We start from the raw sequence: 24,035 nt of genomic DNA, 5'->3' as shown, positions 1-24,035 counted from the left end.
TTAGCAAATGTTAGCATGCTAAAACACTAAACTAAGTTGGTGAACATGGTAAACATAGTCTGCCATGATGGTTATTGTTTTTACTATTTTCTGACATTTTATAGATAAACTTGGTTAAAGATTAATTGGTTAAAGAAAATATCTGTCAGATTAACTGAAATATGCAGGTCTTTACTATAATTAATCACCTGTCTGTACATCTATATCTGTAGCTACTAGAAGTGTCTCGTGGAGGTGAGCTGTTACCCAGGTTCACAGGCTCTGATCTATTTTGCCTCGCATGAGGTCAGAGGAGTTATTTTAGTGGGGGTGGGTTTGCATATCAGATCTGACCTCAAGGGTTAATGTGCCGTATGGCCTCCATTCCTTAAAAATAGGTTCTTCTTTACTATCCAACAGGCCAAGTTAAACAACCCCATTCCCGCCATGTTTGTTGATGGTGGACAATGTGAGCTAATTGTTTAGTGCATCAAATAACAAATAACATGAAACCTGAAATAAAATGCAGTGTATTTTAGTGTTTTAGTCTAGTTCAATGATCGTAGGCTACTCTTCTTAGCATTTCTGCACACCATAAAATGTTGATCAGCTAGTCAAAATTAGTCAGTTCAGCTCTATGAGGGCTCCCTCAGGGTAGTGGCTATCCCACTCCTTGTCTAGTACACCATCAATTTTACATCTACAGTACATTACCTGCCATCGTTGAACTATAGATATAATACTTTTTATATCACTTTTAATTTTAATTTCACTAAATCAGAAAGCTACTTTCTGCCATCAGGAGTTGAATTGTTTAGGTTTTCTCAGAATCACGTCCAAAGGAATCTGCTGAAACACTGACTGAGATATTGGCAACAAGACTTTGAAAAGGGCAATAAAACTCAACTAAACTGGGACTGTCTTGCTACCCATGAATAATTGCAGTTATAAATTTTGAGCAGCACGAATAATACAAATCCCTATAAGTCATAAAAGCTTTCGGATACAGATTGTATTGCTTCTTGGCTTGGAAATATGCAGACTGTCAGTCAGCAGGCCTTTCTGGGGTTTATGGTAACTAATAGGTAGCATAAGGTCCATCTGTAGCATTGAGTAGCCACAGGGGATTGAGTAGATATTGTTTCACTTTAGAATCACCAGTACTGTGATAGTCTCATAGTGATAGTATTCAATTAATGTCTGACAAGTTTCAACATATTTTCTTTCAGATTTTATAAAATCACTAATATACAAGGATTTCATCACATTAGTCTCTTTAAAATGATGGAATACACAGAATCATCATTTAAACAAACATAATCTTTCCTTTTGGGAAGTCAGATGTGAGCTGTAAAACAAAGCCATTATCTCTAGCATAGTTTTTGACATATGAACAACCAATTTAAAAAAGTAATTTTTCCAGGCAAATCAGAAAGGTTGGATTAAAAAAACAGCACACTGTATTGAAGGCCCAGTGACAAAGTTTGAGGACATGATGTACCTTTGTGTCTTTGTGCACTTTAAGGTGAGTGCTTATATTTCTATTAAAACTCATTCCTGCCATATGCTTATATGCGTTGTCCCATTGCAGAGTGGCCTCTGCAACATAAAGAGCTTTTTGAATGTTAGACTGTAATATTAAATAAAGGTTTAAGCTGTTGCTCACTCTGGCAGGATTTAAAGGAATAGTTCAACATTTTGGAAAATACACTTATTTGCTTTCTTGCCGAGAGTTACCACTCTCATGTCTGTACACCAAATATGAATCTACCACCAGCAGTCAGTAACTAAGCTGATTTCTGAGTCTCTATGACACCGCAAGGTTGCCAGACAACCAGTGACGACTTCAGCAAGTTACTGAGCCCGGCCAAGAAATAGCCTGGCACGTAACCCCCTGTAAAAACCATAACATGTTTTTACAATTTGAGTTTTGTACCGTTTAAACAAACAAGATAACTTGTTAGTTAGTCAGGTTTAGAGGTGCTGGTAGGTGGATTTGGTTACCTTTGGACAGAGCTAGGCTAGCTGTTTCCAGTCTTTCTGCTAAGTTCATGTTAAGCTGACATGAGAGTGGTATCAATCTTCTCATCTAACTCTCGGCAAGAAAGCAAATAAGTGTATTTTCCAAAATGTCTTACTATTGCTTTAAGGTACTGGCCTACATCTGCTTGCATTTCCCAATCCCTAGTCTCCCTTAATACAGAATAATGATCTTATTATTACTAATTCATGTCCACATTCACTTTCTCTATTTGTTCTGCCAGCGATTTCATTACTAACCTTGGGAATGACTAACTTTGTATCTTGACATGATATGGCTGAGCATGGATCTAACCTGAACTGATATTATGTTTTGTCTGATGAGCTCAGCCCAGCTGACTGCCTGGGGTAATAAAGCTAACACAGATGCAAACTCATGTCATGTCACCATAACTTTTATGTACAAATCATGTGCATGCTTATTAAACTATGCATTGCCTTGACACTTTAACAAGGGGTTCCCAGAAGTGAGGGGCCATTAACTCGAACTGACTCAGTAGAGCTTTTCATATACTTCTGGTTATCCAGGCCAGCTATACAGCAGCATGGGCTGAAAAACAGCCACACTCAGACAGGCAACTCTATAAATAGTAAACAGTAAACATTTTTATTGTTCTGTGGAATACATATAAATACCTGTAGAGTGATGTCACTGTATGCTTTAGATTACAGTGTTACACAGAGTGGAATTTTGTTCATGGTTTCACATTGTTGTTTTCTTTGTTTTTTGCTTGTGACACATAAGTAAATGTATGTTAAATTGTAGTGCTGAAAGACAGCAATGCATATGTGCATGTTCACATGCATCTAACTACTTACACCCATGATAAATCTTTAAAGTGATTGAGGGGTGTGTGGCCTGAAAGAGCTGTGACCACATGTCCACATGTCTTCACGGTGTGGAGCGACAACACATGATGCAAAGGGCTGACATCACTTCAGCTGGAATCTCTGATTTACGGTCTGTCACACAGTGCCATCTACCAATCGCTTTGGAGAAAGAAAAAACGCACCAAGGTCAGTCTCTGAGGAAGGTTCATCAGTGCAAAATTTCTACAATTTTATTTAATGATGAAAAACTGTGCTGCATCATTTTCATTAAATCACCCCCTGCCCATTTTAACAAACATGCATGCAGAAAATAACCACAACCACAATACACTGACAAATCACTTGGCAAATAGATTTTATGGAGCATCTACAGCATGTATAAAAGTTTTTAGGGTGTAGATTTTAGTTTTATTGTAACGTGAGGTGCATGTAATAAAATCATGACATTAAATTCACAAACAAAATGGCATGTACACACATTTTCTGCCTGATCAAGTTGTCAGTCCACCACTTTAGTCCCAACAAAAATATCTCAACAACTATTGGAAGGATTGTCAAGAAATCCTGTACAGACATTTATGGTCTCCAGAGGATGAATCCTGATGATCCCCTGACATTCCTTCTACAGCTGTAGCACCACCAGCAGGTCAAAGTTTTCACTTATCTAGTGAAATATCTCAACATCTACTGGATGGATTGGTACAAAACTAATGACAACCTCACAGAGGCACTAGTGCGGCTGTCCTTTTCAAGCGTTTAGGGTGTGGAATTTATATTTTACAAAGATCTGAGGTATATTTAATTAAACCATTATATTAAATGTACAACTAGACATCAAGGTGACATTTGTCCGTATCTTCTCATATCAGCTGGGGCTTGTGCAGCTGTTTCCACTCAGTGTTGTGTGATAGTTGTATTGTTGATCAGGTGTGAAGACTTATGTAAAGGACCTATTGTCGAGTGCCGGAGCTGAGCATGGCGTGACCCCACCGCTGGTATCCATCACCGCACTGACAGGCCTGGTGGTTCATCCAGCATGACTCCAAGGCCACGTTGCTGCTCCACTGTGTCATGAGCCTCAAAGACACTTCAAGCTGTTCACTCAAGCACAGTATGCACATTCCCCCCACTTCACCCCCCTTCAGAACCAGTGGCCCACTTAGGCAAGAGAACAGTATTAAAGGCTGTGAACTGAAGCCTGCAGACCACAAGTGAAGTGAATTTAGGATCTTTAATACAAGGTGAACGACAGGTCACGTACCTTAAGTGCTTACGTTTTTGATATATAGGTAGTTATTATTTGGTTTTTATGTGTACAAATTTCCACATGATTAATTAGTCCATTAGAATAATTACAATAAATACATATCAAGTTGCATAACTCCCCCATATGCTATGTTTATTCCCAAAAGTTTCCTCCACCCTGATAGAGAAGGTAACATTTTCACTGCCAAAATTGTTTGGAGAAAAACAGCATATATGCAAGTTGCATGTGATGTGATGCTTTTAGTTCTGTAATCTTACAATTTGTCCTTTACATATCTTTGACTGTTTAGGATTGTGGTTGTGGCATTCATACTCGAGGCTGAACATATTTTGCCTGGATGAAGGTGCGTCTGGCACGCCAATAAGGTGGACAGAACGCATAGTTGGTTGTGAGAGGTTCAGCAGAATGAGCTGCAGCTTCTCGCAGCGCACAAAACTTGTCAGCTATCCTTTTCGATACCTGTTACATCACCCCCCCCCACCCAAACTCCTGAAGCCAACACCTTGTATCCCTGCCATCGACCCCTTCTCCATCTATCACACTGATGCATTGGCAGTCTGCAGAAGGTTACCACGCAAGGCCTCTTAACACCTGGTTTTAGGGATAGTTTTGCCCACCCCACCTGCTAGCCTCCTGCAATGGCCCAGCACTTTACACCGATCCCGCTAAGACCCTGTCTGTCGTCCTTACTGAGTGAATGGAGAGCTCTGGCAGTGTTACTCTGACCATGTCTCATATCTCTCGCCGAAGGCTCGTTTTCATGTGGCTTGCAAAGATGCCACTCTTATCTCCTATTAATCATGGGCCTCTTTCCCCAGCTATGCCCTCCACTGCTGATGACAACATGGATTCATAGCGATGCTGTTGCAGATTGTCAAATTACACGCAACATGGCAAGGGGAGCTGCAAGGCATGATTGTAGCATGGATCACAACACTATAGAAGGTTTTGTTGTTTTATTTTGGATTCAAATAGGTGTTTTGATTAGTATTAAAAGAAGGGTTTGTTGATTGAACCGCTCTATGGTTTGAATCTGTTGTTCATACAGTTGGATTTTGGAGTTGTTACCTGTGAGTCGCAACCTTTCTGCGCTGTAGTGCGTGCATAAGAATCCAGCATATGACTGCTGCTGTCTCTGGCTCGTTGTTCTTTGAAGCTATCAGCCGACAAATATTCTAGCTTGCGGCCGGGCCCTCAGCTCCTGAGGCTGGTGATGACACACATGCTCAGCAGACAAAGTGCACAGACCACACAGGCTTTAGGTGTCCTGACCTTGGAGGTTGGCTGTGAAAAATAACAACACAAGGGGAGAAAGAATGCCTTCTATGCTATACAAGCTGTTGCCCCTGTCAGGGTGAAGTTCAACATGTCTCATGAGCCCCTTATGGGTTAATGTTTGTTTTTCAAAGCTAAAGAGACAAATGTAATAGATTCCAGAAGTGTGTCAGGTCTCACTTTTTGCGTATGTGTGCAGTGATGTGTGAGTGTTTCTGTTGTAGATGCTAAGAGGGACAATGTTTGACCCATGACAAGTTGTGGGAGTTGGATCACTGGAGGTGTAGAACACAAATTCACTTTAATCCATTGATCTGAAGCCTGCTGTGAAAAACGTATCATTCAGTCCAATCCCATATCAAAGAAAAACAAAATAGCAGCAATGCCATCTCTCTGTTCGTGACATTCTAGCGAAATGGTGATAGATTTACAGCAACTTCTTTCGTTTTTCAGCTATTTGAGGTATCTGTTAAACAGATTGTTGCATTGATTTCTGGGAAGACAGATGGTGGTGTGCATGCTTCAAGACAACTGAAGGAATGAAGAATTGTTCAGCTCGGTAGATCAAATTCAGTATAGTGATGTCCTTATGGTACCTTTTTAGTGCACGTAGGTGCATACGATCTCACAGACATATTTTTGAGTAGCTTTGTTTTCTTTCTGGCCATAGTTGAAAGTAGCTAAAATAGCATGAAATGCTTGAAAATGAGACAAAAATACCATTTTTTCTGCCAAAGCAATAAGACAAATCTGTCTGCCTTGTTTAAATCTTTAAATGGTAAGGTGATTATTGCAGATAACAAATTGTATGATCTTTATTTTCTTTTGCCAAAAGGGATAGATAATCCTCAACATACCCATAATAAAGAAAGACATTTTGCTGCCCATTTTACAGTACACCTTTGACCTATTCATAATGTTTTTATGCGTGCCTTTAAAATTGAAATCATTGTACGGCCCTTTATCTGTTTCATATTCAAGTCTGATTGTGGAGTGTGTGTGCTGTTGTCAGTGTGTCCAGTCTCCTAAGGGGGATGTGAGCTGAAGGTTTATTGCCTTTATTATAATGGATTTATTCTTTTCTTCTGTGCTTAACTCATTCTCAGACCTCCTGCCACCCTGCAGTCCTGACAGCCCCAGCAGCCCAAGCAGTCCCATGCAGCCTCTGGCCTTCCAAGCATCATCATTATTTGCTGTGATTGACACGTCGGGATGGTGGGACGGTGTGCATTTCATTGATGAGAATTTTAGAGACCTGGGGCTTGTGATCCTTCAGCGATCAGTGGTACGTCACCCTACAGCCATCCCGGGAGGACAAGGCTGGATTACCAATCAGGCAAAGCAGGCGGGGGCCCCTGGGCAGTTGCCCCAGGTTTACTACATATAATTTGGTTCTACATAATTTGATTCATTTGTTAGAAATGTATTAGTATCATAGAAAACTAGGGAAACCAGCAATTATTCACATTTGAAAAGCTGGTAGCAGTACATTTGTTAAATTTTTGCTTAAAAAATGACGATTACTCAACTATCAAAATTGTTGCCAATTAATTTTCTGTCAATCAACTAATCAGTTAATCAACTAATCATTTCTGCTCTAGAGTAGTGATTGGTTTCTGGGTGCCTGGAGAAATAATGAAACTGTCATATGCAGTGGGGGTCAATAGAGGCCCAACGACAAATATTTGCCCTGTGTCCGCCACACAACTGTAGGTAATCACACACACACTCATCACACACTGCACAAAACCTTTCATTCTGCAGGATATAATTGCTTTAACTTCACTGTCATCCAATCTTTCTGAACTACTGAGTTAACATCCCATTGCAACTCCCTGTTTGAACTACTCAAATTTGGATCCCCAGTGATGAACGTAAGACTAGAATGGTAAACAGGATCTAAGGGCCAAAGAGTGGAGGTAGCAGGATATCTATTACATCCTCATAATCTAGAATGGCTTCAACAATCCTCCTTCAACTGTAATCTATATATCTGGATCTCAGGAACAGCGTGCATTTTATTTTATTTGCAGTATGTACCAGTTTAATAATAGGTTAATAAAAGTCTGAACTATCAATAGATTGAACTGTAATTTCTCAATGGCTTGTTAAACAGAGTACTAAATAATGCCATCTAAAATATAAACTATAAAAATGTATTTGACAATTATGCACAGATATTTCAAATCTTGTTACATTTAAGTTTGTAACATTTTATACTCTGCTGTCATATTTTCTCATGATGTGCAACAGAAACTGATATAACTACCTTAAAGAGCATGTAAAGTATAGTAGCAGGCAAATATCACTCGAAATATCCATAAAACAGGACTAAATTTCAATCTGACCATGCTAATTAGATAATTGCCTAAGCTGGATTTGATTACACATTATTTTATTTATTTATTGTAATTTCAGTGATTAGAGACATGACAATTCAAAGTACAGATTTCCAATTCAAGCGTTTAAACATGTGTGTTACAATGGTGTTTATTAACTCTCATTTTGGCTTCTTCTCTTGTAGTGAAATTATAATTGTATTATGTGAGATCAAAGAATACAAAAAGCTTTTGATTTCAATCATTGTGTATGAATCACACAATGTCACAATGTCACAATGTAATTTTTCAGTTTTTTTATGTGCCTTTAAAAAAAGAAACAAAATCAAACTCCTGCACTTGTTATGCAATGACTGTTCTCCAGTAGATTAACACATAAAGGCTGTTATGAAGAAATTGTTATTTGGCAAATGTCTGTTATTGTTACTAAACAATATGGAAACTTGTTGGGGAATTTGGGGAACATGCATAATGTGCTTGGTGCTGCAGCTAACTAGAGAGTCCACCACCTGTGCCTTGAGAAACTGCTAAATTGTTGACCATGCGGGAACCTTACGGTACTATTCATTCCCGCGCGGAAAATGTTTGAGGTGTGTGCTCCAATGACCTTGAGGTTGCATACCACGCAAAGGGGCTATGCAGTTATGCTGACCACGTAGATGTTTAAATCAAAACACTGGCAATCAGAGGTGGATGGTGGGAGGGAGAAGAAGAGGGACGATACGGGGAAGGAGAGCTCGTTCTTGAGCCATGGTCAGATGGGAGAGAGCTAGGTGGTGGGTGTGTGCAAAGACTTGAAATATGTTGAAGAGACGCGTGTGTTATCTTTTCTCCTCGCCACTGGCCATCCAGTACCTCCCCTCGCGGTGTGTCGTCAGCAGTTTATCTCAGGGCCTGGCAGGAGCTGCAAGGGAAAATGGGAGGAAATCTGATCCATATGGTGGCACTATAAAGCTCACCGCTGATGTGCAGGCTTCATCAAAACCTGGTCAAGGCTTCATCACTACTTATGACTGGCATCCTCCTCTCACACCTGGTTACTGCGCTCTGAACTTCTCACTCTCTCCTCAGCAGCACCAATTATCTGCCTGATCCCAGGGGTGCCTTAGCAACAATCTTCAAAGCTGATTCTTCTCAGAGAGGTAAATTAGTTTCCAGGTTGAAAAGTTATGGATTTAATGTAGACAACAAGTTATGGGCAATTAGATTAGAATATGAGGAAGATCTGGTCCAACTAAGAGTGATTTTTCATGTTTTGAGTATGGATATATGAAGCCAGATTATGAGTGAGTAATGATACACTGCATGTATCTTTTTTTCTTATGACGCCTCAGATATGAAGATACTGGGCCAGGTTGCTTTCTTGCTTTTGCTCGGGGGAATCTGGTGTCAAAACAACCGTAATGCTAAAGCCAGTGGCAAGTCCACCAAGAAGACTGGTGGGAACCAAGGAGGCGATGTTGGCCAGTCTCCCCCCGCGGTTGATCTGACTCCTGGAAGCACTGAAAGCACTGGAGGCACAGCTGAAGCAGGACGGGAAGGTGCTGCAGGAGCTCAAGCAGCTGGACAACAGACAGATGATATGAGGCTGCACTTCCTCAAGAACACCCAAGTTACATGTAATGATGGAACAGCAGCTGGGTGAGATGTTCTGGACCTGACATTTTCTCTCATTTGTTTTCCTGAAACTCTTCATTAAACTGTGATATTTTTGCCTTTTGCTGTCTGCTGATACAGTGATTTTAGGAGCTACATAGAGCATCAGTGTGTCCATACATGCTGCTTTATCTTCACCCTCTCCTCATTCCTGTTTATTTGTGGTGCTACAGGTTTTACCTAAAGGAGTTCAGAGGAAGCCGCCGATGGCTGTTATTTCTGGAAGGTGAGTATTTAAAAACCCAACTGGTTAATTTGGTCCCCAAAGGTCAGCTTGTTTTGGTGTGACGCCCCCATTGGAATTTTTAAGGAAAAGTCATCTTGTCCCGTCATTTTCTGTTTTTCTCTCCTTTTTTGGTTGCTGCCTGTCACTTTGGTTTTTATGTGTTTTATGGAAATGTATGTGGATTGTCCTCCAGCTTGACTTATGTCTATATTCTGAGAGCATAGAAGAGGTGTTCATCACATTTCCCAAACACAAACATTTAACCTGGCTGAAGTGACTTTCTCTAACAGGATTTAGAATTCATGACTGCCTTATTCTGAGCAGTAGAGCCTAATAAATTGGTTATTGGTTTTACTCTCCCCCCATATATCCCATACTGTTGTTGTATTTGGAGGAGAAACCACTTTGCACAAGCTGAAAGTCAATCAACAAATCAGGTGCTGACAGTTTGCAAATTAAAGGAATCATTCGTCTTTTTTGTACAACTCTGAGTGAATATATAGTCTCGTTGGCAGACCAGGTTACAGGTGCATTCCTTTCCCTCTCCATTCCTCACAGGCCTCTGTGATGGGCTAACAAGGGTCTCCCTTGCTGTGCCTGATGTGAATGTCTAATATTAGTCTCTATTATTTTTAGGTGGCTGGTGCTGCCACAGCAAAGAGACCTGTGATTCCAGGTACCAAAATATCCCCCGACTAATGAGCTCATCGGGGTGGCCCCAAACAAAGAGAGGTAAGTCAGCCAGCCATGTTTTAAAATGCATGTCATGCATGTTCCCATAGCGTTATTTGTTTTACATAATCTTTAGTGAGACAAAGGACAGCTGTCTGATCTCTGATTGCTGGATTTACAGGAACTGGAATTTTGTCTTCTCAAGTGGAGGAAAACCCACACTGGCATAATGCAAACATTGTGTAAGTACTTGTATATCCTCACTGTGTGTCTCACTACTGGAGGTGTCACATGCAGACAGTCCTCATTTGTAAATGTTTGTGAGACATGGACTTCTCCCCATCTGTGAAAAAACTTCCTGCTGTGTCTGGAAGAGGTTGATGGGAATGGTGAGAGTAAAGCAAAACAATAAAGTTGCAGGCTGTAAAACCAAAACAATGAGCTTAAAGACGGTAAACTGCTCCACAGAATTGAGGGGAACTGCAGAGTCTCTCTGGGTTTATCATTTTGAGTGTCCTAGTTACACGTTACACATGGTCACTTGATCCAGTGTTAACATGAAAATATTGATTAGTGCAGCTTTAAAGCAATCATACAATCATACAATCTTCCTCTTACAAAACTGAGTTCAAGAGCAATAAAATGCACCCTTACTCAATATTCTACACTCAGGGGGTTTGCTGCTTCAGCCTTACGTGATCTGGTATGATCAGTAGCTTATAGTGGCTAACACAGGTCTGCCAATTGCTGTTATATGACAGAAGAAGTCAGTTGCAGCCTGAGTTGATTTTCATGGAGGAGAGAAGGAATTGTCTTGATGGCCTCAAGCTTTAGTCTAACAAATGTGAATGTCTCCTTTTCTACAGATTCATCCCATACTGTTCCAGTGATGTATGGAGTGGCACTGGGCCTGCCCCAACCCCTCCTCCAAGGCCACGGCAAAGCAGAGAAAAGGAGAGAGATAGAAATGCAAATGCAAGTGAGTTTCTTCAGATCCTTCAAGATTTTGAATGACAAAGCTGTGCCTCCCTTGGTTATGAGAAAACATGATCAATCTAACTTTCTGCTTAGTGTGGTGCTCCCAGTCATTTGGTGTGTGTATCTGTTATCAGCTGAGTACACCTTCATGGGATCCCTGATCATCCGAGAGGTCATCAAAGACCTCGTCCCCAAAGGAATCAACCAGGCCAAGGTTGTCATGCTGTCTGGCACAAGGTGCGTTTGTTTTATCGCTCGCTTTGATGCTGACCACAGCTTTTGGACAAGAGCCTGCATCCTCTGTACCATCTGGACCATACCCATGTCTAACATTAAACAAGAGAAGACCTATTTTGGGTGCATCCTTTCAACAATAACAATGTGTACAGTCAACTGTGAACAACAACATAATGTCTATTAAAGGGCCTTGCCCTGTAATGGTGAACATTCCTCCCAGGTTAGCAACATGGTTGTTAGGACACCCCAACCTTACTGAATGCAAAGCTGCTAAAGTTTGACTTCCCTGCTATTAGCTGGCATGCACCATGTCATTTTGATACCCCTAATGAAAATGTCACTCTCAAATCCAAATTATTTATTGATTTTCTTGGCTCTCCTGCAGTGCTGGCGGAACAGGTGTTTTGCTGAATATTGAGAGGGTGGCCAGTCAGCTGGAGCAGCTCGGTGCAGAGACTCAGGTCCGAGGCCTCGTGGACTCTGGGTGGTTTCTAGAGAGTAAACAGCAGAGATCACCTAACTGCCCCGAGACTATTTCCTGCTCACCTGAAGACGCTATCAAGATAGGACTCAGGTAAAGTCATGCATTCTTCAGTCAGTATATAGATTTTATGTAAAACACTTAAAGGCCCGATATAGAATTTGAAATGATCTCACTTTTGCTATACAGTGCTGTTATGCTGTTATATTTGGCTTTATTGTGTAATGTGTGTGTGACTGAGTAATAAATGTGTGTATTGACAGTGTGTGTTGTTTTCTCAGGCTGTGGAATGGGGTTGTGCCTGATAGATGTCAGCAGCTCTATAAGAGAGGAGAGGAGTGGCAGTGCTTCTTTGGCCACAAACTGTACTCTACCTTGACCTGTGAGTGCTGGCTGATGCCTAAGTTTATCATGATATTGGATTAGCATGCTATATATTTGACTTAAGGTGTTCAAAAGTAATGTGCACTGAAGTGTGAGTTGTGTGAGTGAGTGAAATGTGAGTTTAATTTACTCAGAAGCAGAAAAGCGAACAGACTCTTTGCTTCTGCTTTTGCTTCAGCAGAAGAAGTATGTGGTCTTTTGCAACACACAAGAAAAACAAAAAACAAAAACCTGTGGTTGGCTAAATTCAATTCATTCAATTCCTGGACAGCTGATATTTTGTAGATCTGACAACTGTGATAGTTTTATAGGGTTTTGCCATTATGGGGGGGTAGTCGTGCTGAGCCATGCTGTGAAGGGCCATGAGCAGGCAAGCCATGCTAGCATAACTCGACTGGTTTTTCCATTATAATGTAGTGGTGCGATGAAGGGAGTTGCCTACCTTGCTCACCTTGATCATGTGTGGGGAGTTTCTAGCCACTGACGTAATCAGAGCAACGCATTTCTCCTCTTTGTTAGCATGGAGCTCTTGGTGACTGTGTCGACATGGCTGTGCTGGGGGCATGCGTGGGATTTGACCATTTCTGACTTTGGTGATTCCCAGTGCTAGTATCATAAAAGACACTATGGAGACAGCAAAACAAATTCAACCTGGGAATTTTCTCATTATTCTACAGACAAAATAATAGATTTTTCTGGCCATTTGGGGGGGGGCAGCTCAACAAATTGTAAACACAACACTGACATATTATCACCTTATAAAGCTGATATGGCAAACTTGTTAGCAAACAATTTACACATCCAGCAGACACAGGGCAACATTAACGTTCATTTGGAGTCATGTTTCTGGCCACCTAATGAATGTAAGTCCAATATTCACCCTCCTTTAACTCTGTTTTTGGTCTCCACCAACTACTGAGGGAAATATCTGGCTCTTAGCAGCTAAATGCTCCAATATGTTCACCATCTGGTTGCTAACTTTGTCTGTCTGCTGTTTGGTGCTGAACAGTTAGTGTACAACACGTTTATCAGAGCTTTTGCCCTAAAAACAGTTGCTTGCTGCGTCTGATGAGAGCCATGAGACAGAGCCAAAACAGTAAAGTTGCGGGCTGTCAAACCAAAACAATGAGCTTAAAGAAGCTATAAACCTTCGAGCTGAGGGGAACTGCAGATTTGGGTGACACTTCTCTGTAGGTTCATCACTATGAGCATCCCATTTCACATTACACATAGTCATCATCTTGTTAATATAAATATATTGATTAGATCATCTGTAATATTGAACTCTTTGTTTTCCCTGTAGCCCCTCTGTTTGTCGTGCAGTGGCTGTTTGATGAGGAGCAGCTGAGAGTGGAGAACATCTACATGGGAGGACAGAGTCTGTCTGAGGAGCAGTGGCAGTACATACAGAACCTGGGCAGGGAGCTCAAGAACTCACTGACAGATGTCACGTAAGTTCCCAAAAACCTGTTTGGAAGAGTAACATATATTGATAACAGTAGATCTAATATGCACCAGGTGATTAAAATAAAAGATGGACTAAAGCTTGGAGATGACTGTATTCTTGTGTGTTTTTCAGGGCTGTGTTTGCTCCGTCCTGCCTCTCCCACACGGTGATTACCAAAAGGTAAGAATGGATATTTGACTCTTGTGGTGGTAATGCACTTTTATGTCTTCCACCCTTCATTTTATTCTCGCCGCTACCAGTAGTCATCTCCACCGAGTGAGCTCATGCTGCTGTTTTTGCTCGCTCATTCATCATGTCACATTCTTCATGTCACCAAATGCCATTTCACACTTTCCCTAACCCCTCGGTACCCCTTGAACGCACTCATTATTTTGCTGCACAGATGGACACTGATGGGTCAGTGCAGTGTTAGCAAAGGTTTAAAGAGTCAGGCTAATAAGGTGTGTTTATTGAGGGTGATAATTCTTAATGGTAGGAGCTGACGGTGGCAGTTCTGTGATGTTACACTTGCTGTACCAAGATAATGAGCCACAAATGGCCAAAGCAAATTGCAAACCTTGTGATCAGACCATGACATTGCTGATTACACTTTCCTGGTCCTCAATTACTAACCCCATCGTCTTACCTATCCATTTGCTTTCTGACAACCTGTTTCTTTCTCTGTCTTTGCCTCTGTTTATTTCTAATCCCTACCTTCCTTGTCTTGTTGTTCTTCTAGTAACTGGATGAGTTTCCAAGTTAGAGGTACCTCTCTGCCACGGGCCCTGCACTGCTGGGACAGGAGTCTAGAGGCAACCCGCAACAACAGAACCCCTGCCAAAGGTTGTCCTTTCCACTTGGTGGACACCTGCCAGTCGCCCCAGTGCAACCCTACCTGCCCAGCCTTGGTGGACCAGGCCACCCAGCAGGAGCTCACCCTACTCGAGATGCTGGTAGCCATGGGCCTTGACCTCCAGAAGCTGGGCCTGGATCCCCAGGGAGATGCAGATTCTCTTGCCAGCATGGTCAGCAATGGTGGCTAAGTGTAAAAGTGGATAGCAGCTTAAGAGATAGCCATGCAAAGAATTAATAGAGGAAAGAAATGTGTTGAAATTTTAATGTAACCATAGAAATAGTACAGAAATCTGGTTACTATGTCTTGTGCTGCTCAGCATTCCATTATGCTTCATGTGTCTGTTAAATTGGTGACTTGACTGGTGGGTATGTCACTGCGTCACTGAGTCTGAGTGGTTTGGCTGTCCCTCTACTGGGCTTTGGGTCTAAACCAAAGGTGTTTCAATTGTACTGGTTGAATAGCTTTGAGTTTTGGCAGATGGCCGGACATACCTCCTACAGCACACTTTCATCCCGATCACTCTACATGAAAAGTAAACTTCAGAGCATGGTAGTAGAGTTGAATACTTTTAACGAATAGAGGCTCCCTCAATGTCAGAGGTACAAACATGTTGCCTAGACAGAACTCATAAAAAAGAAACATTTGCACACCATATACTGTAGTTGTTAGCATTTGAAATTTTTAGCACTCTGATTCTGATTCTTACATAATAAAATACAACTCAGAACGCAGAAAAACTGTATTCACACTAACTCACTAATCATTTCTTTGCACACAGTTCTAAAGACACTGATTGTGCTATGCTAACATATATATTACATATTATATATACATATTGTATGTGCATGTAAGACAAAAGTGTGACTAGTTATTGATATTTTTCTGGAGTTTACCTATTTGACATGTGAAGTCTGCAATAAAAAGAAAAAAACTCCCTAAAAAAACAACACTGCTGTGGTTATTCACTGGTCAGTTGTCAGGATGATCTATATCTAGTGACATACATGGACATAATACAGACTATGTATTGCAATCCTTCATTGTTGTCAACATTTAAAACTCATGCTTCTTTCACATGTCATGCTAGTTTTACAAGGCATTTAAAGATGTTACTGTAACTGTCTGGTTGATTTTAATAACTGTGTCAACTGATAAGGATTTGACAAGGGCTGTACCTGCTGTTAATAAGTATCAGACTGAGTTGAAACAGGAAATAAAGATATTAATGGGCTCTGACAACATGAACTCTTGTTCTTACTTTTGTGATTCATCCAATTCTGTTTGTTCATTCTCTTGACATCTTTATTATAACGCAATCATAATCTATATGTGAGAAGGTACAGTGAGAAGATGCATTAGACATGTGCTTTGTCTCTGTCCTCTGGCCTAGTTTTATTTCAGACTGAAATGCAGTGCAGAGCTTCTAAAGGAGCACTGATAACTACCATTTGAGGAGCCACAGAGACTAAATGCTCTCACATGCTCTTGTTTATTAATTATTAATATTACCACTACCATGACATTATTATTATTTTAAAATTATATGTGGAATTTGCATTGTGCTGCTGTATGCTCTGTTACCTCCTGCTCTCTCTCTCTCTCTCTCTTTCTCAACCCAACACGGCAGCCCACCTTTGGGTCTGATCCTGCTCGAGGTTTCTGCCTCTTAAAGGAAGTTTTTCCTTGCCACTGTTGCCAAATGCTTGCTCATGGTGGGATTTGCTGGGTCTCTGTGAATAATATTATAAAGAGTACAGTCTAGACCTGCTCTATAGGAATAGTGCAATGAGATAACTTCTGTAATGAACTGGCGCTATATAAATAAAAGTGAATTGAATTGACTGCAATTCATCCACATCACTGGGTGGCGCTGCTTTAAATTTGACACATACTTACTAAAGCTCCTGCATGTATTTGACAGTGACACCTGGTTCCAAAATTAAGATTTTTATAATTTTGTCTAGTACAGACTAGTCGAGAGGAGTTGAAGGCAGGCTATAAATGTATTAAAATATAGAATTTAAGATTAAATCAAAGTAACCAGGTCATATAAACCCTTGCTGAACAAATTTAAGCCACATTACCGAAAAGTTTCTAAATATGAAAATACTCTCTGTGTCGTTTTATATTGGCACAACGGAGGCACAGTACGTTATTTATCGAAGACATAGGCTAAAAGACAGTAATTTCGTGGTGGCGTGGGTCATCTCGAGTTTAAAAAGTCTCGGATTTTTTCCCCCATATTGCATTGCAGTTTTTTCTACTTCCTCTTTCCGCCATATTGCAGAACCGGTAAGATGCCTTTTTACACTGTCACCTTCAATCTTTTAAGTATCTAAAGCATCTGAACGTCAAATCTTCCATTTATGTGATCATCTTGAAGCGAAAGTGCACGCTAATGACTTGGAGTGATTATCGTCTCGATTGGTGAAACGAGTTAAACACATTTGGGCTACAAATTTCATCGAGCAGTCCCTCTGCCCGGCCCTGGGAATCGGTGCGTTCAAGACGCCTTGATAGCTGTTAGCTTTACGACCACATACTTGTCTTTTGATTTTAAACAAGTAAGACCTGTAAACTGTCCGTTGATGTCCCGTGCGTTAAACATTTTTTACGCGGTCGACACTGCGTTGACCATTCTTCAAATGTTTGGAGATACTTTGCTTTGACAATGTAGTCTGCTAGGCTAGGTAGCTAGTCTGTGTGCTCATTAAGGACCATGCTTTAGTGGGACCCCGTATTCAGTGTAACTCCAGCAAAAGCAGCGTTACCTGCTGCGAGTAAAATTCGGCTTCAGAAGCTTATTTATTATTTATTCAACGTAACTTGCTAATGTTAGCTAAGTTGCTAATACCATGGACGCGTAGTGACTTAATTAGGGCTAACCTGGCTTTGCTAACTAGAGTTCCATTTTGTAAGTAATAAGTACAGGGTTTAAATGTATGTCCTAGTAAAAGTATGATCCAACTTTAAAAGAAACTGCTTTTAAGTCATTAGATGAATGAGGGACATCATTTGGCGATGTGAAAATACAGGCTAGGTTTCCTCTCCATAGTCTGTAAAGCACTGACTGCAATGAAATTGTGTGGGGACGCTGGATAAAGACTCCCAGGATAGGATAGAAACTTAGGCACAGCTTAAGTTATTTTTGTTCAGACTCGCATAAGTCATTCTAAAAACCTAATATTTATCTTTGCATGTGTCTGCAGGCATCATGGTGCGCATGAACGTTCTCGCGGATGCTCTGAAATGCATCAACAATGCTGAGAAGCGTGGGAAACGCCAGGTCCTCATCAGGCCCTGCTCCAAGGTTATTGTGCGCTTCTTAACCGTCATGATGAAGCACGGTGAGTGGCTGTTAGTACTCTGGTTTGAGTGAGTGATGAACCGGTATCGTGAAACGCTTGCCTAATACTTTGGCCATGTAACAGTGGCAGTACTTTGGTCCAGTCAATAAATGTGCTGTTGAAGAGTTAGTAGAAGCATGGTCAAGATGTCAGCATTTAGCTGAAGAGGTTCTGGCTGTTGAGCTTGGTGTCTCAGTCCAATCAAATCTGAGACATCTAGCTCATCTGGTCAAAAAGGTAATAGTTTGAATTAAGTGTTTTACTTAATGATGATCTTTGTCATTTGTACCTCCTAAGGTTACATTGGTGAGTTTGAGATCATTGACGACCACAGAGCTGGAAAAATTGTCGTCAATCTCACAGGCAGGCTGAACAAGGTAAAGTCTATTGGTTGACCCAGCTCTGCAGTTACCACTATACCACTGCTTGTAAAACAATTTCAAATACATGCTCACTGTGTTTGAGCTAGCTGTGTTTGTATTAGGTTTAACAAGAATTACACAAGATATTTTGATTTTGAAAGCTCTTACAGCTGTTGGCAGCAGTTCCCTCAGGTCTGCAAAGAGTTGCTCTTCCAAATGCCTCCAGACTTAAACTATAACACAAAATACATTTTCTAAACAACTGCTTTTGTTAAACTTGCTATTTTAAAGAGTTGGGTGCCCTTGGTCACATTGTCTAATTGGCCAGATGGCAATTTGATGGCATTTTTATACAACACTTAGTTTTATTTTGTTTGGAAAGTGGTAAATGCAACATCATTCTTTCTGAGCTGAGGGGAATACTAAAGCTAACACAGATGGTGCATTTTGTAGCTTTTAGTTCTTGCTTGCTACCTTATGTGTGAATGTGGAGGGTAAACCAGTGTTTCTTTATCTTTCAGTGTGGTGTGATCAGTCCACGTTTTGATCTCCAACTCAAGGACCTGGAGAAGTGGCAGAACAACCTGCTGCCCTCAAGGCAGTTCGGGTGAGAATATACACACATACAAATTTTTTTCAAACTGCACGGTGGCAGTAATGTAGTGTTGAACCAACTGAAAAGGAGAGTTTAGATGTTTTAGTCCTAATGATTTCCAGTCTTGCTCTTGATCAGTTATTACTGCTGTGATGCTTGCTTTTGCTTTGGGCCCTGTGGTTGATTTGGAAAAATGTGTTTTTATATATATTTATTTATTTATTTATTTATTGTTCAAGATTTGAAGATAGTGTTAATGCTTTTATGCTCAGAATCCCAATGTGCTCTATATTTGAAACTGTTTTTAATGTAACAAAAGTTAAGTGCTTCAACTACTGGACACAATTACTTGCCTCTTTTACCAACAGTGGTTAATGGTGTCTTGTACAGAAAAGTTACTGCTATTATTTTGATCAGTGGTTGTTAAACATTGTTACTAAGTCGGAGTAGGTGCTAGTAAGAGGCAGGCTGTAAGTAGTTATGAATGATGGGAAGAATCCCTCAGGCTGTGTATATCATTCTGTATCTGCAGGCAGGGATACAGAATATGAGAGAGAACCTCAAATAAACCACGATTTTATCATTTTGAGTAGAAGTTGTTAATTTGTGTGGCAATAATGACTGGTGTTAATACATTTCTTATATCACTGTAATGCAAGGAGGTTAAATTCATCTTGTATGTTAATTGTGGAGTTGCCTGAACTATGAGCATAATTGTATGTTGATAGCGGGCAATTAAAGTGATTTGATTGTGTACAGAATCATAACATGTAGCTCAGACAGTGATCTATTTATCAATATCAAATTTGACTCATTCATACCATTTATTAAAATTAATGACAGGCTTCTCTTACTTCGAATACACTAAATTGCTGTTTCTATGCAAGTGTTTTAGTTTCTAAACAGAAAATGTGGGATATTGCTGAGCTGTAGAAAGTTTCATTTTTGTGGAGTAGAGCTACAGGAAATATGGTCAATACTGTTGAAAGTGAGTGGTCATTTTTTGTAACTCATCACTATTACAGCAACTATGTTCTCTACACTTATTGACGCTGTCCAAGATGATTGTTTATTATTATAGATGGCCTCATGCAGTCATAGGAGTATTAAATAGTCCTCTGAAGTCTTTACTCTGCAATTCAAGAGGCACTTTTGTTTTATCAGAGGATGTAGCAGAGACAACAGGGTAAGTAATGGTCATGAGCTGGATTGAAGCAGGGTAGCTATTATGCTGGCATTATGCTTAGATTTAAAATGAATTTTGCATGTTCTCTCAAGCCAAGTAGCAGGTTTGTAACCAAAAACCGTTTGAGTTTTTTCACAAATTTTGTTAACTGACCCTGTTCCCTGTAGTTGGTCATGAATATAGTCGTTGGTTCCATGATGCATACTGCCTTACTTTGATAGTTAAACCACTTTATTTGGTTATTTTTGAATTGTCTGGTCCCACCATACTCAAAAAGACAGCTTTTCCATCTGATGTGCACACCATTTAACCAACCCCCCTGGAGTTGTTTTGAGTTAGCAGTTATTTACCTGTGGAGCTGTATATGACAGCTGTAGTTGCAGTCTGAGATGCACTACACGTAATCATCCTTGGAGAGTATACTGCCTGTTGTAACCTTTTAGACTAAGAGCATCACCCTGCATGTTACACGTTTTTTCCTCATACAGTTGAAGTGGTCTTCATACAGTTTTTAAACTAAGTGTGGAATGGCATAGCAGTTATTACTTTTTAAAACTTATTAAAAGCTGTTTCCTCTTAAATGGAGTAGGAAATGAATATATTCTGTGGCTTTTTGAAGTCTTAAGGGTAATGTAGATGTGTTTTGAGAGGCCTCCTTATTTTGCTCCTCTACACTAGCTAAGCTTGACAGTATGAGTCAGGACTATCTAAAAAATGTTAAATTGTTCAATTGCTGCTGCTGTTTGACTTTTTTGGTTTTATTTAATAGATGGTACGTGTTTTTCTTTTTAACAATTCCATAGTACCACTTTCTATCTGATAACTGTATTTATGATTATTTGTGAAAGGTGTTGAATCCTGTATCACACACTAGCTGTCTTAATGCTGTCTTGAACACTTGCGGTTTGTTGGATTCATGTGAGTTGTATGGTGACCTGCTGATTTTTTTTGTGTCCGCAGATACATTGTGCTGACCACCTCAGCTGGCATCATGGACCATGAAGAGGCCAGACGGAAACACACAGGAGGCAAAATCCTTGGATTCTTTTTCTAAAATGTAAACTGCAAATAAAAAACAACCAGGGGAAAGCTGGTAGTCTGCTGTGGTCATTGCTCTTAAACCTGAGAATAAGCAAGAACAAGACTAATCTTTACCAACCTGTATTGCCTTTGCTACGGCTGTAAGTGGCTTTGTGTCGAACTGAGAAAGTGGTAATACATTTGAGTCAACCCACCGACAGCGGCTGTTAAGGAAAAGGGTACATGAGAAGCATGCGGATGCCTATTGAGACAGCAAAACCATTACAGAAACTGTACTACAAGTGGTTGAATTTTGTGACACGACCCGGACGTACACCTCAGAGCAGTCAGGTATATAGTGTTTATGGATGTGGCCCTCAAAGTCCAGACAAACCTCTAATAAGCACATCCATGTTGCAACTGTGGCCCCAGCGGCTATTAAGAACTGCCACATCTTTGCTACACGGTTTCCAGCTTGTAAAAAACCCAGGCTTGCAATCCTCTCACCAGTGTGACCTTTTCTGGGGTCCTCAGTGTATTTTGTCTTGTCTCCAACATCTTTGGAGTCTGGCTGCTGAACTCACATTAGACTCTTAGGAGGAGAGGTAACAGCCTGCTAATGCAACAGCTCTGTCCAAGGGCTCCTTGTGGGCACACACACGGCCTACCTCCCTCATGGGTTCACAGCACTTATAAAAGAAAAAAACTCTTACGCTGCTGCTGTTTTAAAGATCGGGGATACTGGCCAAGATAGCAAGCTCAGAGTTCAGAAGGGCTGCAGGAGTATGGCTTTCATGCTCTGTTAGCAGTGAGCCTCTTGACATTAAACCATATGGGGTCAGCTGTCCTGGCAGCAAGAAATAAACCATATAGCTCAGGTAGCTTGTAAGCAGTTTGATAATACTTGTAGTTTTTGTGTGTTTTTAAGTGGGGAGATGCTGTAAAGTATCAAAGAGCTACTTTAATGTGCAGAGACTTGAAGAAGGAAGGAAGGGGCAAATTCTCCCAAAGAGCAATTTACTGACTGATTTGGTCAAAGGCTCTGACCATATTGTGAGTTTGAAATCTTTCAGGAACCTTGAAAGCCTCTAACCCCCCCCCCATTCTCTGCTGTCATTTTCTTCACTATGAACTTTCTAATAAAGCAGAAATGCCTTTAAAGAGAATCTTTGAAAGATCATATTCTGTCAGAGAATATGCTCCCCTGGGGAGAAATTTGTGAAAATCTGCTTTTAAAAACAAATTTCTGGCAGGCCTTGGATAGTGGCATTTACATACCCTTTCAAGGGGATAAAAAGCAATAGTTTTATTTCTTACAGCTCATCAAGATTAGAATGTTCTTACTAATCTTAGAGTAAGTACAGGTGTGAAATAAAATGCCACAAGAAATTGTAGAAATTTGAAATATCAAATGTATGTAATTACCAAAGAAATTCCAGAAAGTATGACACATTATTTTACACAAGATAAGAAAGGTCAGTATTTCTAGATTAATTTTTTTTGTATCCAGTAAATGAAATCTCACTTTTAACCAGAAGTTGAACTGAGTGAATGAAGACAGCCAAAGTGAAACAGGATTTTATTTCAGAAGACAAATTACTACAAATCCAGCCCTACAACATTACATTACTCAGCAGTATATCGTGTAGGTTCATTACATAATGCTAGATAACGATAGTAAAAAAAAAAAATTGAAATGATCTGGTATTGTTAATTTAATATTTCTGTTTTTAGCAGCCTTTAATGAACAGCATTTCCCATAAGCCTGAGACCAAATGTCACCAGCTTCACTGAATGAAGCGAATCTCAAGCACCTGTGGCAAGTTGAGACATGGCCAGGGCCATAGCCAGAATTTAAAAAACCAACAAAGCTGAGGTCATGAGCCCAAGTAAGCTAATAGTAACCTAAAAGTAGTCATATTTAAATATACAGAGTCTAAAAATACTGTAGTAATCCAGTAAAACGCCCACTATGTGTTATAGTCTTTTGTTGTCTTTTTACTGTAAAATATGATGTCCTCAACCGTAGCTGCGGCCCTGGACATGGCCGTAACAACAGCAACACAGAGAAGGGCTGAAGGGTGTAGTCACTTTTTTTTGACCGCAGAGATTAAAGCTAAAAAGTTGGAAAGATGACTTTAGAAGAGATCGCTGGATATGATGGATTAGAGAGAAGCCAAGTTACCATGACAGAAGTATGCGCGCCGTCATGCTGGTTAAAATGTTCATGTTTTTCTTTTTGTTTGCTAACAAATTAATTATTGTTCGACTTTGTTAAAATTATGAAGGTTTCAACTTCAGACAACGAGAGCTGTAGTGTACGCTAATTTGTCTAAGAATATGGAAAGTAAACCCCAGGAACAGGTTTAATATTTTCAGAAAGACAGATGAAACACATGAGAGACAGCATTGAGCTAGAGAAGCTAGTGGAACAGCTGCTTGTTATAATTAAAGCATCCATGTAACCTTACCTGCATTCAGCTGATGAGTGAATGTTATTCCATTATTTAGCCTATTAGCCTATATTATGTGTGGATATTGCAGTATAAACACACAAACCCATTTTAGCTCCCCATGATAAGTAGCATAGCTATAAGTAGCACTGACAGCACCTCTGTAGCAGTGAGCAGAGACTGAACTCCTGAGGCTCTTTCAAACTGAAAATGGCCTGAGGAGGAAAAGAAACGTTAGAAAGAGAAGTTAGAAACGTCATTCCTCCGAACCACTCAGTGTTTCTGCCACAGTGACAGAGTCTGTTTGAAGACAATATGCCACCGTACATCTGGGGATAGGGGTCCACAGCCTGGCAGCCTCCCAACACGTTTCTCCAGTCTTCACCATATGTCAGCTGGATCCC

The 24,035-nt window shown here is 40.4% G+C and overlaps 2 protein-coding genes across 3 annotated transcripts; both read left to right on the top strand.

Annotated features, from left to right (window-relative positions):
- The first annotated feature begins 8,537 nt into the window (after positions 1 to 8,537).
- On the top strand, positions 8,538 to 15,893 carry notum2 (notum pectinacetylesterase 2). The gene is made up of 12 exons (XM_044189897.1): positions 8,538 to 8,873; positions 9,066 to 9,372; positions 9,561 to 9,613; positions 10,250 to 10,345; positions 10,467 to 10,527; positions 11,152 to 11,264; positions 11,398 to 11,500; positions 11,886 to 12,074; positions 12,263 to 12,363; positions 13,669 to 13,816; positions 13,945 to 13,992; positions 14,552 to 15,893. Exons 2-12 carry the CDS (start codon positions 9,068 to 9,070, stop codon positions 14,853 to 14,855), a joined length of 1,521 nt encoding a protein of 506 aa, XP_044045832.1. The 5' UTR covers positions 8,538 to 8,873; positions 9,066 to 9,067; the 3' UTR covers positions 14,856 to 15,893.
- A 670-nt stretch (positions 15,894 to 16,563) lies between these two features.
- Positions 16,564 to 21,247, top strand: rps15a (ribosomal protein S15a). 2 transcript variants are annotated; one of them, XM_044188881.1, is made up of 5 exons: positions 16,564 to 16,960; positions 17,878 to 18,015; positions 18,313 to 18,392; positions 18,899 to 18,984; positions 21,119 to 21,247. In XM_044188881.1, the coding sequence occupies exons 2-5, from the start codon at positions 17,883 to 17,885 to the stop codon at positions 21,210 to 21,212; spliced, it is 393 nt and encodes a 130-aa protein (XP_044044816.1). In that variant the 5' UTR covers positions 16,564 to 16,960; positions 17,878 to 17,882; the 3' UTR covers positions 21,213 to 21,247. The 2 variants fall into 2 exon arrangements, with proteins under 2 accessions (XP_044044816.1, XP_044044817.1); XM_044188882.1 differs by lacking the exon at positions 16,564 to 16,960 and adding an exon at positions 17,030 to 17,165.
- Positions 21,248 to 24,035: the final 2,788 nt, after the last annotated feature.

This window comes from Siniperca chuatsi, linkage group LG3, assembly GCF_020085105.1.
Source record: "Siniperca chuatsi isolate FFG_IHB_CAS linkage group LG3, ASM2008510v1, whole genome shotgun sequence".
Lineage (NCBI taxonomy): Eukaryota > Metazoa > Chordata > Actinopteri > Centrarchiformes > Sinipercidae > Siniperca > Siniperca chuatsi.
This window is presented reverse-complemented; position numbering and strand designations above follow the sequence as displayed.

What these genes read in the sequence shown, in the direction of transcription:
- notum2 (XM_044189897.1), top strand. Translation starts at nt 9,068, where the DNA reads ATGAAGATACTGGGCCAGGTTGCTTTCTTGCTTTTGCTCGGGGGAATC. An exon ending in TGGCATAATGCAAACATTGT is followed by an intron (nt 10,528 to 11,151) that starts GTAAGTACTTGT and finishes CCTTTTCTACAG; the next exon opens with ATTCATCCCATACTGTTCCA. An exon ending in CACACGGTGATTACCAAAAG is followed by an intron (nt 13,993 to 14,551) that starts GTAAGAATGGAT and finishes TTGTTCTTCTAG; the next exon opens with TAACTGGATGAGTTTCCAAG.
- rps15a (XM_044188881.1), top strand. Translation starts at nt 17,883, where the DNA reads ATGGTGCGCATGAACGTTCTCGCGGATGCTCTGAAATGCATCAACAAT. An exon ending in AACCGTCATGATGAAGCACG is followed by an intron (nt 18,016 to 18,312) that starts GTGAGTGGCTGT and finishes GTACCTCCTAAG; the next exon opens with GTTACATTGGTGAGTTTGAG. An exon ending in CTGCCCTCAAGGCAGTTCGG is followed by an intron (nt 18,985 to 21,118) that starts GTGAGAATATAC and finishes TTGTGTCCGCAG; the next exon opens with ATACATTGTGCTGACCACCT.